Below are 18,469 nucleotides of genomic sequence, written 5' to 3'. Positions count from 1 at the left end.
CACTAGCTGTGGTTTCATCAGTTCATCTCAAACAGTCTCACTAGCTGTGGTTTCATCAGTTCATCTCAAACAGTCTCACTAGCTGTGGTTTCATCAGTTATTCTCAAACAGTCTCACTAGCTGTGGTTTCATCAGTTATTCTCAAACAGTCTCACTAGCTGTAGTTTCATCAGTTCATCTCAAACAGTCTCACTAGCTGTGGTTTCATCAGTTCATCTCAAACAGTCTCACTAGCTGTGGTTTCATCAGTTCATCTCAAACAGTCTCACTAGCTGTGGTTTCATCAGTTCATCTCAAACAGTCTCACTAGCTGTGGTTTCATCAGTTCATCTCAAACAGTCTCACTAGCTGTGGTTTCATCAGTTATTCTCAAACAGTCTCACTAGCTGTGGTTTCATCAGTTCATCTCAAACAGTCTCACTAGCTGTGGTTTCATCAGTTATTCTCAAACAGTCTCACTAGCTGTGGTTTCATCAGTTATTCTCAAACAGTCTCACTAGCTGTGGTTTCATCAGTTCATCTCAAACAGTCTCACTAGCTGTGGTTTCATCAGTTATTCTCAAACAGTCTCACTAGCTGTGGTTTCATCAGTTCATCTCAAACAGTCTCACTAGCTGTGGTTTCCTGGCGTACTGCTGTGCTGTGGAGCCAGATGAGTCCTCGGTGTCTTCCAGGCCTGATTTCAACAACAACTCTGCCGTTTCCGCATGCTGCCCGATGCAGGCCATGTGCAGCGCTGGGCGGAGGAGGAGAAGACAGTAAGAGCAAGGAAAACAACAGATAATACAATTGACTATGTAGTCATTTTATCAGACGCTCTTAACCCATTCCGGGGCGGGAACCCCTTTTGGTGTTTTAAGCATTGTGTTACTTTTTAGCTATTGAAAAATAGCAGATCGGTGCTGCGCTACGAGCTTGTAGATCTGCTATTTTTGAAAATGTGGTGCAAATCTTTGAATATATATTCTTTCAGAACGAACGTTTTTAACTCAAATCTTTGCTTCCGGGGCGTCCCTGGAACAACATATGTTCAGATGGGGGTCGGCGGCCAATTACAGATATTTTTTGGGGTCCTTAACATGAAATAGTTTGAGAACCACTGACAGAAACATGGGTTTTTTCAGAAAACTGTCATGATTTAGAACATTTTGTAGAATCTGTTCTAAATGGGTTGAAGTCAAAGTTAAAGACTTTCCCTTTCTGTTATTTACCTCATGGACATGTGTGTGTGTGTGTGTGTGTGTGTGTGTGTGTGTGTGTGTGTGTGTGTGTGTGTGTGTGTGTGTGTGTGTGTGTGTGTGTGTGTGTGTGTATGTGTGTGTGTGTGTGTGTGTTTGTGTGTGTGTGTGTGTGTTCCCTACCAGTTCTCCCCTTCACGTCCCGAGCAGACAGATCTGCTCCCAACGTCAGCAGCGTTTCTATCATGTCTGTGTGGCCCTCCTGGGGGATGGGAACATGACAACACACTTATATCATGTCTGTGTTGCCCTCCTGGGGGATGGGAACATGACAACACAGGGTTTCTATCATGTCTGTGTGGCCCTCCTGGGGGATGGGAACATGACAACACAGGGTTTCTATCATGGCTGTGTGGCCCTCCTGGGGGATGGGAACATGACAACACACAGGGTTTCTATCATGTCTGTGTGGCCCTCCTGGGGGATGGGAACATGACAACACACAGGGTTTATATCATGGCTGTGTGGCCCTCCTGGGGGATGGGAACATGACAACACAGGGATTCTATCATGGCTGTGTGGCCCTCCTGGGGGATGGGAACATGACAACACACAGGGTTTCTATCATGGCTGTGTGGCCCTCCTGGGGATGGGAACATGACAACACACGGTTTATATCATGTCTGTGTGGCCCTCCTGGGGGATGGGAACATGACAACACACAGGGTTTCTATCATGTCTGTGTGGCCCTCCTGGGGGATGGGAACATGACAACACACAGGGTTTATATCATGTCTGTGTGGCCCTCCTGGGGGATGGGAACATGACAACACACAGGGTTTCTATCATGGCTGTGTGGCCCTCCTGGGGATGGGAACATGACAACACACGGTTTCTATCATGTCTGTGTGGCCCTCCTGGGGGATGGGAACATGACAACACACAGGGTTTCTATCATGTCTGTGTGGCCCTCCTGGGGGATGGGAACATGACGACAACACACAGGGTTTCTATCATGTCTGTGTGGCCCTCCTGGGGGATGGGAACATGACAACACAGGGTTTCTATCATGGCTGTGTGGCCCTCCTGGGGGATGGGAACATGACAACACAGGGTTTCTATCATGGCTGTGTGGCCCTCCTGGGGGATGGGAACATGACAACACACAGGGATTCTATCATGGCTGTGTGGCCCTCCTGGGGGATGGGAACATGACAACACACAGGGTTTCTATCATGGCTGTGTGGCCCTCCTGGGGGATGGGAACATGACAACACACAGGGGTTCTATCATGTCTGTGTGGCCCTCCTGGGGGATGGGAACATGACAACACACAGGGGTTCTATCATGTCTGTGTGGCCCTCCTGGGGGATGGGAACATGACAACACACAGGGTTTCTATCATGTCTGTGTGGCCCTCCTGGGGGATGGGAACATGACAACACGGGGTTTCTATCATGGCTGTGTGGCCCTCCTGGAGATGGGAACATGACAACACACAGGGTTTCTATCATGGCCTGTGTGGCCCTCCTGGGGGATGGGAACATGACAACACAGGGTAAACAGATAAAAACTAGACTAAAATGTTAGGAAGGGACTAGTGGACAAGAAATCCAGTATACCGGTAAGTCATTTTACACTTGGTTGCATGCTGAAAATAGCAGATCTACAAGCTCACAACAGCTCGAAGAGACTATGACTAAAACAGCAGACAGACAGACAGACAGACAGACAGACAGACAGACAGGCAGGCAGGCAGGCAGGCAGGCAGACAGACAGACAGACAGACAGACCTTGGCAGCATAGTGCAGAGCAGTCAGTTCCATGCTGGTTGCCTTCTGGTTGACATCTGCACCCAGGCCTCTCACCAGGAACAACAGTGCCTCCTGCTGGCCAGTGACCGCCACTTGGTGCACAGGCTGACAGCCCAGTCTGTCAGCAAGTGTTGGAGAGGCCTGGTAGGTAGTAATATAAACACACACACACGCACGAACACACACACACACACACACACACACACACACACACACACACACACACACACACACACACACACACACACACACACACACACACACACACACACACACACACACAGTAATATAAACACACACACACGCACGAACACACACACAGTAATATAAACACACACGCACGAACACACACAGTAATATAAACATACACACACACACACGAACACACACACAGTAATATAAGCATACACACACGCACGAACACACACACACACACACACACACACACACACACACACACACACACACACACACACACACACACACACACACACACACACACACACACACACACACACACACACAGTAAGTGCACAAGTGAATAAATTATGCATTCATAGGATATAGGGTGCTGATTTTGTCGACAAAACGTCCGTCGACTACCTTGTTTTCACAACTAAATGAAAACCTTGTTTTTTTGAAAACCTTGTTTTCACCACAACTAAATGAAAACCTTGTTTTCACAACTAAATGAAAACCTTGTTTTCACCACAACTAAATGAAAACCTTGTTTTCACCACAACTAAATGAAAACCTTGTTTTCACAACTAAATGAAAACCTTGTTTTCACCACAACTAAATGAAAACCTTGTTTTCACAACTAAATGAAAACCTTGTTTTCACCACAACTAAATGAAAACCTTGTTTTCACCACAACTAAATGAAAACCTTGTTTTCACCACAACTAAATGAAAACCTTGTTTTCACAACTAAATGAAAACCTTGTTTTCACCACAGCTAAATGAAAACCTTGTTTTCACAACTAAATTAAAACCTTGTTTTCACCACAACTAAATGAAAACCTTGTTTTCACCACAACTAAATGAAAACCTTGTTTTCACCACAACTAAATGAAAACCTTGTTTTCACCACAACTAAATGAAAACCTTGTTTTCACCACAACTAAATGAAAACAAAGCTACAATGGACTAAAACTAAGGGAGAGACTAGTGGAGAGATCATTGTATGTTCTGAAAATAGATCTACAAGCTCACAATGCGTTGAGCGGCTATTTTCAGCAAGTATAAAATCAGGCATTACGACGCCATCAACGCACCACCAAAATGCGTTCTTGTTGACAAAATCAACTGTAGATTTTGTCGACAAAACAGTGAAACATTTCAGGTGACTAAAATGTGACTAAAACTAAACGAAATGTTATTCAAAAGACTGTGACTATGAGGGCGGCAGTGGTTCAGGGGTAGAGTGGCCGTCTGGGTGGAGCGGCTGGATGGGCGGTTCGATCCCTGTGGGCTCCCCCAGAGTTAGTGTAGAAGTGTCCTTGAGCAAGACTCTGAACCCCTGATTGCTCCTGATGTGCAGGTTGGTGCCTTGCATGGTTTCCGCCGCCATCGGTGTGTGAATGGGTGAATGTAATGAACCATCTATGTAATTGTAATGCACCTTGGATAAAGGCGCTACAGTATATAAATGCACCATTTACCATTTATGACTGAAACTACATCAAAGTGTTGTCCAGATCAGACGCACCTTGTGCTCCAGTCCATTATCAGATGTATGTGTACCTTGTGCTCCAGTCCATTATCAGATGAATGTGTACCTTGTGCTCCAGTCCATTATCAGATGAATGTGTACCTTGTGCTCCAGTCCATTATCAGATGTGTACCTTGTGCTCCAGTCCATTATCAGATGAATGTGTACCTTGTGCTCCAGTCCATTATCAGATGTATGTGTACCTTGTGCTCCAGTCCATTATCAGATGTGTACCTTGTGCTCCAGTCCATTATCAGATGAATGTGTACCTTGTGCTCCAGTCCATTATCAGATGTATGTGTACCTTGTGCTCCAGTCCATTATCAGATGTGTACCTTGTGCTCCAGTCCATTATCAGATGTGTACCTTGTGCTCCAGTCCATTATCAGATGAATGTGTACCTTGTGCTCCAGTCCATTATCAGATGTATGTGTACCTTGTGCTCCAGTCCATTATCAGATGAATGTGTACCTTGTGCTCCAGTCCATTATCAGATGAATGTGTACCTTGTGCTCCAGTCCATTATCAGATGAATGTGTACCTTGTGCTCCAGTCCATTATCAGATGTGTACCTTGTGCTCCAGTCCATTATCAGATGTGTACCTTGTGCTCCAGTCCATTATCAGATGAATGTGTACCTTGTGCTCCAGTCCATTATCAGATGTGTACCTTGTGCTCCAGTCCATTATCAGATGAATGTGTACCTTGTGCTCCAGTCCATTATCAGATGTATGTGTACCTTGTGCTCCAGTCCATTATCAGATGAATGTGTACCTTGTGCTCCAGTCCATTATCAGATGTGTACCTTGTGCTCCAGTCCATTATCAGATGAATGTGTACCTTGTGCTCCAGTCCATTATCAGATGTATGTGTACCTTGTGCTCCAGTCCATTATCAGATGAATGTGTACCTTGTGCTCCAGTCCATTATCAGATGTATGTGTACCTTGTGCTCCAGTCCATTATCAGATGTATGTGTACCTTGTGCTCCAGTCCATTATCAGATGTATACCTTGTGCTCCAGTCCATTATCAGATGTATACCTTGTGCTCCAGTCCATTATCAGATGTATACCTTGTGCTCCAGTCCATTATCAGATGTATGTGTACCTTGTGCTCCAGTCCATTATCAGATGTATACCTTGTGCTCCAGTCCATTATCAGATGTATACCTTGTGCTCCAGTCTATTATCAGATGTATACCTTGTGCTCCAGTCCATTATCAGATGTATACCTTGTGCTCCAGTCCATTATCAGATGAATGTGTACCTTGTGCTCCAGTCCATTATCAGATGTATACCTTGTGCTCCAGTCCATTATCAGATGTATACCTTGTGCTCCAGTCCATTATCAGATGTGTACCTTGTGCTCCAGTCCATTATCAGATGTGTACCTTGTGCTCCAGTCCATTATCAGATGTATGTGTACCTTGTGCTCCAGTCCATTATCAGATGTGTACCTTGTGCTCCAGTCCATTATCAGATGAATGTGTACCTTGTGCTCCAGTCCGTTATCAGATGTATGTGTACCTTGTGCTCCAGTCCATTATCAGATGAATGTGTACCTTGTGCTCCAGTCCGTTATCAGATGTATGTGTACCTTGTGCTCCAGTCCATTATCAGATGAATGTGTACCTTGTGCTCCAGTCCATTATCAGATGAATGTGTACCTTGTGCTCCAGTCCATTATCAGATGTATGTGTACCTTGTGCTCCAGTCCATTATCAGATGAATGTGTACCTTGTGCTCCAGTCCATTATCAGATGTATGTGTACCTTGTGCTCCAGTCCATTATCAGATGAATGTGTACCTTGTGCTCCAGTCCGTTATCAGATGTATGTGTACCTTGTGCTCCAGTCCATTATCAGATGTATGTGTACCTTGTGCTCCAGTCCATTATCAGATGTATGTGTACCTTGTGCTCCAGTCCATTATCAGATGTATGTGTACCTTGTGCTCCAGTCCATTATCAGATGTATGTGTACCTTGTGCTCCAGTCCATTATCAGATGTATGTGTACCTTGTGCTCCAGTCCATTATCAGATGTATGTGTACCTTGTGCGTGGACAAGAGCAGCTCGGCCACAGCGATGTGTCCGTTCCGAACAGCGTCCATGAAGGGCGTCACCCCACAGCTGTCTGGACTGTCTGGAGCGAAGCCACATCTGGACCGGACGAGAGCAGAGAGGTTAGATTAGAGTCTGGGCTGTCTGGAGGCCAGAGCAGAGTCTGGGCTGTCTGGAGGCCAGAGCAGAGCAGAGAGGTGAGATTAGAGTCTGGGCTGTCTGGAGGCCAGAGCAGAGTCTGGGCTGTCTGGAGGCCAGAGCAGAGCAGAGAGGTTAGATTAGAGTCTGGGCTGTCTGGAGGCCAGAGCAGAGTCTGGGCTGTCTGGAGGCCAGAGCAGAGCAGACCGGACCACACCAGACCAGAGACGTTAAAGCGTTATTCATAGTGTGGTTTTTATGGTGGTGAGGTGACCACCGAACTACAACATGACGTCATGTTTTTACTCACCACCGCTCAGCGTTATTTCACCGGAGCAGTGGTCACCTCACCACCGGAGCGGTGGTCACCTCACCACCGGAGCGGTGGTCACCTCACCACCGGAGCGGTGGTCACCTCACCACCGAAAATCCAGACTATGAATGAGCCTTAAGAGTCCAGCAAATAAAACAGGTGATGCTCTACTACTGCAGTTTATTTCATTTAATTTAGGCCTGACGTCAAAATTAAAAAAAGAAAATTCTAAATCATGACAGTTTTCTGAAATACCTATGTTTCTATCTCAGTGGTTCTCAATATTTCATGTCAAGGACCCGAACAAACTTTCACTCTGAAAGAATATATATTCAAAGATTTGCGCCACATTTTCACTTCTTTTCAAAAATAGCAGACCTATGATCTTGACCTATGAGCTTGACCTATGAGCTTGACCTATGAGCTTGAGCTTTCATGTCCAGGACCCCCAAATTGGCACTAATTAGTCCACGGACCCCCGATTTGAAGAGATATGCCAGGGACCCCCCATAAGAGATCTTTACGGCTCTAGCAGTTTGACATGCATTAGTCTACGGTCCCCCATTTACTGGCATTTCTATTAGTGATGCACCATTAATCGGAATAGGACATATCGGCCATAAAAAAAGCCATGTCGGTATTGGAACGGTCTCAAAATAATACAGATTATTTAAATCGGTTTTCACCAGCGGAATTCATTTTTAAATGAAAAATGTAAAAAATCATCAATGAATATATATATATATATATATATATATATCAAAAGTGTCTAGTATCTCTAGTCTAGAACAAAAGCCACATCAAATATGATGTACAAAAATAAACTTTACATTTTTCTACATTTAATTAGTGTGCTCGTCTCATTCAGCTGTGAAAACAGACACTGGGAGAAGAGTCTAGGCTATTTATTGATTGATTGAATACTTTATCAACAGGCTTTGGGCCAATCAGCCCCTATAGGGCCTATAGGCTTGTTTCCATTGTGGTCCTCTGTATAATATCAGAATCGGTCAGAAATCGGTATCGGCAGAATATGACCCTGCAAATAATCCGTGATCGGATATCGGTCATAATTTCATAATTGTGCAGCCCTAGTTTCTATCTCTGGGACCCCCAATTTATATTGTAAAATCAATGTTCAATTTAACCCCATAAGGGTCCAGATGGTTCCAAACTATCATTTAGCTGGGGACCCCCTGGAACTCCCTCAGGTACCCCTGGGGGTCCCCGGACCCCCTGGAACTCCCTCAGGTACCCCTGGGGGTCCCCGGACCCCACTGTGGGAACCACTGCATTACATCACTGGCAGACTAATTCCTTCATTAATTACTGTTGTAAAACAGGCTACTTCCACATAATATAAGCCTTGTTAAAAATAAAGAAAAACGTGCAATTATAGGTTAAATGCTTACCGTTGTAACAAGATTCCAACGACCTCTATGCAACCATGCATCGCTGAATCACAAAGACATGAAAAACATCATGGTTAATTATGGTTTTATAGACATTAAACTGCAACAGAAATCATCTTTTATTCGTGACCCAAATTTGTCACAGGCAGAGTCAGAAGACATTGTTCAGTAAAGCTGAAAAAGTTAAGATTGTTTTTGTTGTCCAAAATGAGTAAATAGCACAGCAAGACTCTAGACATACTAGAGCAGGGGTGCCCAAAAGGTAGATTGTGATCTACCAGTAGATCACACAGGCTGTGCAGGTAGAACACATGACATGGCCCCTAAAAATGTACAATTAAAAATAAATAATAAACTATTTTTAGCATCTGCCACACATTGCACTTGATTGATCGACATCAAAAAGGGCAGCGCAAACCCACAATGCAACAGGCTTACCGTGTTTTCAAAAGTGTTCGCACAAACATCAATATTACAAAAAAGGAAAAGAAGTGCATTTGTATTTTCAGCAATGGGATAATATATGTATATATTTTTGGTGGGTAGATCTGGTTGAGCTGGTCATTTTGAAAGTAGCTCTCAAGTCTAGAAAGTGTGGGCACCCCTGTGCTAGAGCATGTCTGACGAAAGGTTCAGAGCTTCAATGGCCATGTACTGTAAATATGAAATAAAACCCCTTTTGGTGTTTCTAGCATTATGTTATACTTTAGCTATTGGAAAAATAGCAGATCTACAAGCTCGCGGCACCGAGTGCCACGCTACGAGCTTGTAGGTCTGCTATTTTTGAAAAATTGTGAAAATGCGGCACAAATCTTTGAATATATATTCTTTCAGAGCGAACATGTTTATTCAAATCTTTGCTTCTGAGGGGTTCCTGGAATAACATATATTCAGATGGGGGGTCGATGCCCAATTACATATAGTTTTTGGGGTCCTTGACATGAAATATTGAGCACCACTGATACAGAAACATGAGGTATTTCATTTTTTTTCAATTTCGACGTCAGGCCAAAATGGGTTAAAAGTCTGTGAGTTGTAAGAATAGAGCCAGCTGTGTGCCAACATGGTGATGTCTCTGCTTGAGGTTTCTAACTTGACTTCAGTTCTATAAGGTTTAAGGTTTCTAACTTGACTTCAGTTCTATAAGGTTTAAGGTTTCTAACTTGACTTCAGTTCTATAAGCTGTAGTTTCAAAACTATTCACTCAATCCAAGCAACCAATATCTCATTATTTTTGAGAAAATATATCACCGAATAGTGTATGCAATCAATGCATTCAAAAGAGCTGAATAAATGTGTTATGGACCCATAATAGTGATTATTATTTAAGTTAAGTTTTGCCATAACCATTTATTTTGCCATAAATCAGGTAGCTTTAAGGTACGGCCATGGCAGCAATGGTAGGAAAAAAGGATATATAATATTAACCCATTTAGACCTGAGGACGATTCTACAAATGCCTTCTAAATCCTGACAGTTTTCTGAAAAACCCTATGTTTCTATATCAGTCGTTCTCAAACATTTTCATGTCAAGGACCCCCAAAAATATATGTAATTGGCCGCCGACCCCCATCTGAAAATATGTAGTTCCAGGAACCCCACAGAAGCAAAGATTTGAGTTAAAAACGTTCGCTGAGAAAGAATATATATTCAAAGATTTGCGCCACATTTTCATGATTTTTCAAAAATAGCAGACCTACCAGCTCGTAGCGCGGCAAATATAACAAGGCTTGAAAAAAATGGGTTAATCATATTCAGATATTCGGTTTTCGGCCAAGAATGTCCCTGTGGGTGCATCCCTAGTTATTTTTACCGGCGGTGTGAAGGGGCGTCCGCAGCACCTTGCTCTCCGTTCTCCACACGTCGGGGGAAACGGCGAGCAGATGCTTCACGATGGCGGCGTCGCCCTCCCTGCAGGCGATGTGGAACGAGGTCCAGCCGTCCTTGTTGGTCAGCGTAGGGTCAGCGCCGTGGGACAGGAGCTCCTCCACCACGCCCAGGTGTCTCCGAGTGCACGCCATCATCAGAGGAGTCCTGACCACAGGGACATGAGGAGTGCACGCTAGGGCTTTAAGCAACTAGTCGACTATTCAACTAGTCGACTAGTAAATCCACTAGTCCAGGGGTTCTCAACCTTTTTGGCTGGGGACCCCCGTAAATGCTTTGGCCGTGTCTCGCGACCCCCGCCCCGCCCCCCTCCCCACCACAAATACAAACTGACCTTAATAATCGAGAAAATGTATCATAAATGAATACTGGAAACAGATATAATCATTAAGGAAAGTTTATGCATGACTATGTAAACTCTTAATTCTTTTTTCTGTTTTTTTTGTAGGCCTCAAGATCAAGTACATTATAGTTATAGTCACCAATGTACATAGTTTTTAAATGTACAAATGTGACTAAATTTGACTGAGGGACTGCCATTGGATTTTTTAGAATTTTTGTTTTTTCATATCATATTGGTTGTTCAGTTTGACCCACCAGTTTTGGAGATATGGCTTATAGAGTAATGTCTTGCAGAAAACAGCAAGTTGAGAAAACAGGCTTGAAAGGTTCACTTCTGTGGACTCTAACATTACACCTAGCTACATGTTTAAGCATTTATTTCATATTTACATGTCTTCTGTGGTCTCTAACATTACACCTAGCTACATGTTTAAGCATTTATTTCATATTTACATGTCTTCTGTGGTCTCTAACATTACACCTAGCTACATGTTTAAGCATTTATTTCATATTTACATGTCGATATCAGCTCTGACACTTATTTCAGACATGCTCTAGTATGTGAAGAGTCTGCCTGTGCTATTAACTCATTTTTGGAAAAAAATAAAAAAATAAACTTTTTCTCCTCTGGTGAAAAGCTGGAATGTGCGCGATGGCAGTCTCTCAGTCAAATCTGGTCACAAATATGTATTTCCAAAAAAAGGGGGGGTGTTTACATAATAGGTAATTTGTAGAATCAAACTACTCTGAATGGGTTCAGAACTCTGGCTGCTGCATTCGTAATGAGAGACAGTTAGTTAGTTAGTTAGTTCCTGAAGCCACGACAGGAGTCCTGAAGCCACGACAGGAGTCCTGAAGCCACGACAGGAGTCCTGAAGCCACGACAGGAGTCCTGAAGCCACGACAGGAGTCCTGAAGCCACGGCAGGAGTCCTGAAGCCACGACAGGAGGCCTGAAGCCACGACAGGAGTCCTGAAGCCACGACAGGAGTCCTGAAGCCACGACAGGAGTCCTGAAGCCACGACAGGAGGCCTGAAGCCACGACAGGAGTCCTGAAGCCACGACAGGAGGCCTGAAGCCACGACAGGAGTCCTGAAGCCACGACAGGAGTCCTGAAGCCACGACAGGAGTCCTGGACCCACGACAGGAGTCCTGGAGCCACGACAGGAGGCCTGAAGCCACGACAGGAGGCCTGAAGCCACGACAGGAGGCCTGAAGCCACGACAGGAGTCCTGAAGCCACGACAGGAGTCCTGAAGCCACGACAGGAGTCCTGAAGCCACGACAGGAGTCCTGAAGCCACGACAGGAGTCCTGGAGCCACGACAGGAGTCCTGGAGCCACGACAGGAGTCCTGGAGCCACGACAGGAGTCCTGAAGCCACGACAGGAGTCCTGAAGCCACGACAGGAGTCCTGAAGCCACGACAGGAGTCCTGAAGCCAAAAGCCACGACAGGAGTCCTGAAGCCACGACAGGAGTCCTGAAGCCACGGCAGAAGTCCTGAAGCCACGGCAGGAGTCCTGAAGCCACGACAGGAGTCCTGAAGCCACGACAGGAGTCCTGAAAGACGGGTTAGAGTAGACTCTGTGGATTCAGGACCGGTTCTAGCTCGCCTCACTAGGGTGGGCGCAGCAGTGTTGATTTTGGCAGCACATTTTTATTTTAGTTTTAGTCATAGTCTTTTGAATAGTTTACATTTAGTTTTAGTCGCATTTTAGTCACCTGGAATGTTTTTGTGTTAGTTTAGTTTTAGTCGATATAAATATCTTTTTAGTGGACTAAATCTACAGTTGATTTAGTCGACTAAAATGTGTTTTGGCGGGCCTTGATGCCGTCGTGATGACTGTTTTTACACATGCTGAAAATAGCAGATCTACAAGCTCACACACGGTGTGAGCTTGTAGATCGGCTATTTTCAGCATGCAACCAAGTGTAAAAATGACTTATACTGGATCTCTTGTCCACTAGTCCCTTCCTAACATTTTAGTCTAGTTTTTATTTGTTGACGAAATTGTCACTATATTTAGTCTTAGTTTTAGTCATAGCTTAGTTTGAGGACCCCCTCTGGGGACCCCTGGGACCCCCTCTGGGGACCCCTGGGACCCCCTCTGAGGACCCCCTCTGAGGACCCCCTCTGGACGGGACACCATCGGGGACCCCCTCGGGGGACCCCTGGGACCCCCTCTGAGGACCCCCTCGGGGACCCCCTCTGGGGACCCCTGGGACCCCCTCGGGGACCCCCTCTGGGGACCCCTGGGACCCCCTCTGAGGACCCCCTCGGGGACCCCCTCTGGGGACCCCTGGGACCCCCTCTGAGGACCCCCTCGGGGACCCCCTCTGAGGACCACCTCTGGGGACCCCTGGGACCCCCTCTGAGGACCCCCTCGGGGACCCCCTCTGGGGACCCCCTCTGGGGACCCCTGGGACCCCCTCTGAGGACCCCCTCGGGGACCCCCTCTGGGGACCCCTGGGACCCCCTCGGGGACCCCCTCTGGGGACCCCCTCTGAGGACACCCTCTGGGGACCCCTGGGACCCCCTCTGGGGACCGCCTCTGGGGACCCCCTCTGGGGACCCCTGGGACCCCCTCTGAGGACCCCCTCTGAGGACCCCCTCTGGGGACCCCCTCGGGGACCCCCTCTGGGGACCCCCTCTGAGGACACCCTCTGGGGACCCCTGGGACCCCCTCTGGGGACCGCCTCTGGGGACCCCCTCTGGGGACCCCTGGGACCCCCTCTGAGGACCCCCTCTGAGGACCCCTGGGACCCCCTCTGAGGACCCCCTCTGAGGACACCATCGGGGACCCCCTCTGAGGACCCCCTCGGGGACCCCCTCTGAGGACCCCCTCGGGGACCCCCTCTGGGGACCCCCTCTGAGGACCCCCTCGGGGACCCCCTCTGGGGACCCCTGGGACCCCTCGGGGACCCCCTCTGGGGACCGCCTCTGGGGACCCCCTCTGAGGACCCCCGGAAATGTTTTGGCCGTGTCTCAGGACCCCCCCGCCCCGCTCCCCTCCCCACCAACAATACAAATTGACCGCTACAATAACCTTTAATAGAGAAAATACATCATAAATAAATACTGAAAGCAGATATAATCATTAAGGAAAGTTTATGCATGCCCTATGTGTACTATGTAAACTCTAAATTTGTGTACTATGTAAACTCTAAATTTGTGTACTATGTAAACTCTAAATTTGTGTACTATGTAAACTCTAAATTTGTGTACTATGTAAACTCTAAATTTGTGTACTATGTAAACTCTAAATTTGTGTACTATGTAAACTCTAAATTTGTGTACTATGTAAACTCTAAATTTGTGTACTATGTAAACTCTAAATTTGTGTACTATGTAAACTCTAAATTTCCATCTTCCAGCCATTCAGTTGAAGAAAAAAATAATTATAATTTTGAAAATAATTTGGGGACCCCCCAAACATATGATTGATTGATTGATTGATTGATTGATTGATTGATTGATTGATTGATTGGATACTTTATTAACAGTTTGCAGAAAAAAAGTACAGGAAGAAAAAGTACAGTTCAATACAATAAGAGGATTCCAAAGTAAAACCCAAGAATCTATTCCATTGTGGTCCTTTATGTTCAATTCATTAGGAATGGTTGCGACAGTAAACAGTACGATGATGGTCCTTTTGAAGGAAGTTTCAATAAATGGATTGACTTTTCAATCAATCATTAATCAATCAAACTTCACAGCACTGCTTTTTGGGGCTGCTCTATAAAAACAAAGAAGCGGACACGGACTCTAGGGGGCGCTATCGGCCGGAGTGAAAGCTCTTGGTCTTGAACAATAATCACCTCATGAAAGAGCTTAGATCCATACCATAATATACACGCACGCACACGTGCGCGCACACGCACACACACACACACACACACACACACACACACACACACACACACACACACACACACACACACACACACACACACACACACACACACACACACACACATTCCGTTACCATTGAACTCTATGTTAAAAAAAGAAAAAATATCATTCCTTCGAGCCGGATTTGAACCAGCGACCTAAGGATCTCCGCTGTGCCACTACAGTCCTCCGCTCTACCAACTGAGCTATCGAAGGGAGCTGCCCAGAGTACAGATATGACATCATACATACAGTACATAATGTATGTATGATGTAATCTCGCGTCACTCACCACTACCAGGCAGTTTACAGTAAGATAGCGTCATTGGGTTCAATCAATGGACAGTTAGCGCTATCTAGGGGCCGGTATTAAACTTTATTCAAACGGCGTGAGTCCCTGTGACGTCACGTCCTCCTTCTATCATGAATAAACGATGTCATCTTTATTGATCTACTAACAACAACAACAACAACAACAACAACAACGTCAAGATTCATTCGTTAAATCGTTTCCTAAAATTAAATAAATCCTCACCAGTCGGCCTTCTTCAGGCAGTCCACTGTCGCCCCCTGGCGGAGGAGGTAGGTGACGCAGCCGTGCTGCCCCCTGGAGGCCGCCTCGTGCATCGCCCTCTTGTAGTCCCTGTTGACCGTCTCCAGGTCCACCCGCAGCGTCTCCACCAGGAACCGGACGATGTCCACGTGTCCGTGGCGGGCCGCCACGTGCAGCAGGCTGTCCCCGGACCCCCTGCCGGACCCCCCGCCGCCCCCACGGGACCCCCCGCTGCCCCCACCGGACCCCACGAGAAGCACGTGCCGCTTGTTTTCGTCGTTGACCGTCAGGTGTCGCCGGAGACAGGCTAACTGTCCCTCCTGGGTCATTTTGAGCAGCCGCCTCGCCGTGTCTTCATCCATCATTGTTGTCTGACCGTTAATAAAACACACACACTAACAACTGTAGCGCCACCTATAGCCTCAACAACCACCTGTAGTTCTGATGAAAAGGACAGAAGATAATATATTTTACTGCACGCAGTTTAAACCCCAGATATGTCTGTGCAGTTTGATCAGTTCCACTGTGTCTTCGTCCATATAATAGAGCTCTGACTGTTCTTAACAAACCAAACCAACCACTAGTTTCAGTTATAATTATTAAAAAGACCCATAATATAGTTGACTGTCTGCACGGTTTGAAAGTATGACTGACTGCTTCTAAAATTGCACAACCACAACAAGTGAACGGTCTCTGGTTCACGTTACCAAAATATCTGATGGCCAATCATAATCACACACCGTTCCATATACTGTTATTTAATTATCTTAAATCAAATTGTCTTTTATTAATTTATGTTCTGTTTTTTTAAGTGGTGCAAACCACTCCAACAACTGGCTTTGTTAGTACCCGTGTGTGTGTGTGTGTGTGTGTGTGTTTGTGTACCTGTCCCTCAAAAGAATGAGCATGGTTACTATGGTCACTGACATTATGTCAGACCACAGCTGATCAGGCTATATAAGACCTTGCACCACTCAGTTCACACGGGTGTGATTTTTTTATAAGAATATATAACAGAAGAAACATCTGATTTTGTTTTAGTAGTAGTACCGGTAATAATAATAATAATAATAATAATAATAATAATAATAATAATAATAATAGTTGTTGTTATTGTTAGTTGTTATTAATATTGTGTGTGCTATTTTTTGAGCATCAGGAATGTATTATGATGTCATGATTGATGATGTCATGATGATGTCATGACGATTCTGTGAAACATTACAAACCTCTGTGTTAAACTGTGGTCGTCCTGTTAGTTCTACGGAGCCACACCGCTGGGGACTCTGGGAAATGGAGTTTCAAAGGATGCGCAGTCTAAAACTCTTCTCCAAAGAAACACATTTAAAAAGCAAATAAAGAAGTCATTCAGTCAGTCAGTGCACATAAAGGGGCAGCGGTGGCCGAACGGTTTGCGGAGCGGTCTTGTTATCGGAAGGTCGCCAGTTCGAATCCCCGGACCGGCACGTTAAAATTACCACCGCTGAAGTGCCCTTGAGCAAGGCATTGAATTTGAACCCCTACCATGAAATGTTCTATGAGCAGGGTCTGGCTGTAAACAAGCAGCTCGAGCTTAGTCCATTCACCCTGGGTAAACAAAGAACTTTGCTTTTATACAAATGATCTGTAGGCTACAGATCTGTCTGTTAAAAACATTGTTTGTAATTCACATTATGACTGCAGTTTACGCCTAAATAAACAAATAGGTTGTTTTAGCACAATGCAATGTTCACAGTTTGGACTCTTTGGAGCCTTTTTTTTTTAACTCTGACTCCCCAACGAAACTATAGATTGGACACAATTACAGCACTTATAGTTGGTATTGTATTTTATATTTGTATTCCTGTATCCATCCTGTCTTGAGCAATAATATAAGCTGCCAGCTCGGCTGTCCAGTTGTTACTGGACGAGTCACATCTGGAGGAGAGAGAGAGAGAGAGAGAGAGAGAGAGAGAGAGAGAGAGAGAGAGAGAGAGAGAGAGAGAGAGAGAGAGAGAGACGGGGGAGAGAGAGAGAGAGAGAGAGACGGGGGAGAGAGAGAGGGGGGGGGGAGAGAGAGAGAGAGAGAGAGAGAGGGGGGGGGAGAGAGAGGGGGGGGGGGAGAGAGAGAGAGAGAGCGAGAGAGAGGGGGGGAGAGAGAGAGGGGGGGGAGAGAGACAGAGACAGACAGAGAGAGAGAGAGACAGAGAGAGAGAGAGAGCGAGAGAGAGAGAGAGAGAGAGCGAGAGAGAGAGAGAGAGAGAGAGAGAGAGAGAGAGTAGTAGAAAAGTGGGCTTGCGGTTGGGGGCTGATGTCTCACTCACTCTAAAGACCGTCCGGCCGCACCAGGTTGGGATGAAACTATGTTCAAACTAAGTGAGAATTATCACCCAGTTACTCTCGTGTGGTAAGTGGATTAATTTTGGAACTTTTATGTGTGTAGAGAATACTATATAATATGGAGAATGCATGGATGATGCATGGATACAATCTAAGGAGACACACCTCCCCCTAATCTGTGTGGTACTAAACGATGCATGTTGCGACGGTTTAAAACCAGGATAGTGCATGAATGAACACAGGAGTTGTGAACATTCCTCCATCATCGGTAACGGGTCATCGTTGTGAGATAACGGAGATAGTACTTCATGTTCTGCAGCCTGTAGCCTCTAGTGCAGGAACAAAAGCCCCAAAAGTTGACTATACCCCTCCCCGAGGTATAACAAAACGGGACATAGTTTTTTCATATCTTTAGGATGTCCCGTTCATGAAATGGATTGTCCCGAGATTTACTTTTACTGCAAAAGTCTTAAAATTGATCCATGAAGTGACTCACCACATAGGCAATAAAAAACGCCTATCTGAAAGAGAGAGTTCCAAGTAAATCCTCTGTCATTTTTTACCTGCTGTTTGTTTTTACATCATACTTGCACAAATTGTCTACAGGTAGTGTGCCTACATCCCAGAACAATCAGAATGCCAATATTTGGTTCTAATGTGAATCAGCAGCCTTTTATATAAGGCCTTAAATAGGCGGAAATAGCAAAAAGTTTACTTTTCTGACATTCACTTGTAATTTTGGTCCTACTATTTATCAACAAAATGTGACATTGTTTTTTCATATCTTTAAGATGTCCTCTTCATGAAATGGATGGTCAGAAGTTTTACTTTTACTGCAAAAGTCATT

General features: G+C 45.4%; 1 protein-coding gene across 1 annotated transcript; it reads right to left on the bottom strand.

Moving 5' to 3' along the window:
* Positions 1 to 471: 471 nt before the first annotated feature.
* Positions 472 to 15,665, bottom strand: ankrd16 (ankyrin repeat domain 16; the record flags this gene model as incomplete). The annotated part of the gene is made up of 7 exons (XM_079494802.1): positions 472 to 736; positions 1,362 to 1,440; positions 2,972 to 3,133; positions 6,758 to 6,866; positions 8,631 to 8,673; positions 10,444 to 10,664; positions 15,286 to 15,665. The coding sequence occupies 7 exons, from the start codon at positions 15,663 to 15,665 to the stop codon at positions 588 to 590; spliced, it is 1,143 nt and encodes a 380-aa protein (XP_079350928.1). The 3' UTR covers positions 472 to 587.
* Positions 15,666 to 18,469: the final 2,804 nt, after the last annotated feature.

This window comes from Electrona antarctica, assembly GCF_951216825.1.
Source record: "Electrona antarctica genome assembly, chromosome: 23".
Classification (NCBI taxonomy): Eukaryota; Metazoa; Chordata; class Actinopteri; order Myctophiformes; family Myctophidae; genus Electrona; species Electrona antarctica.
This window is presented reverse-complemented; position numbering and strand designations above follow the sequence as displayed.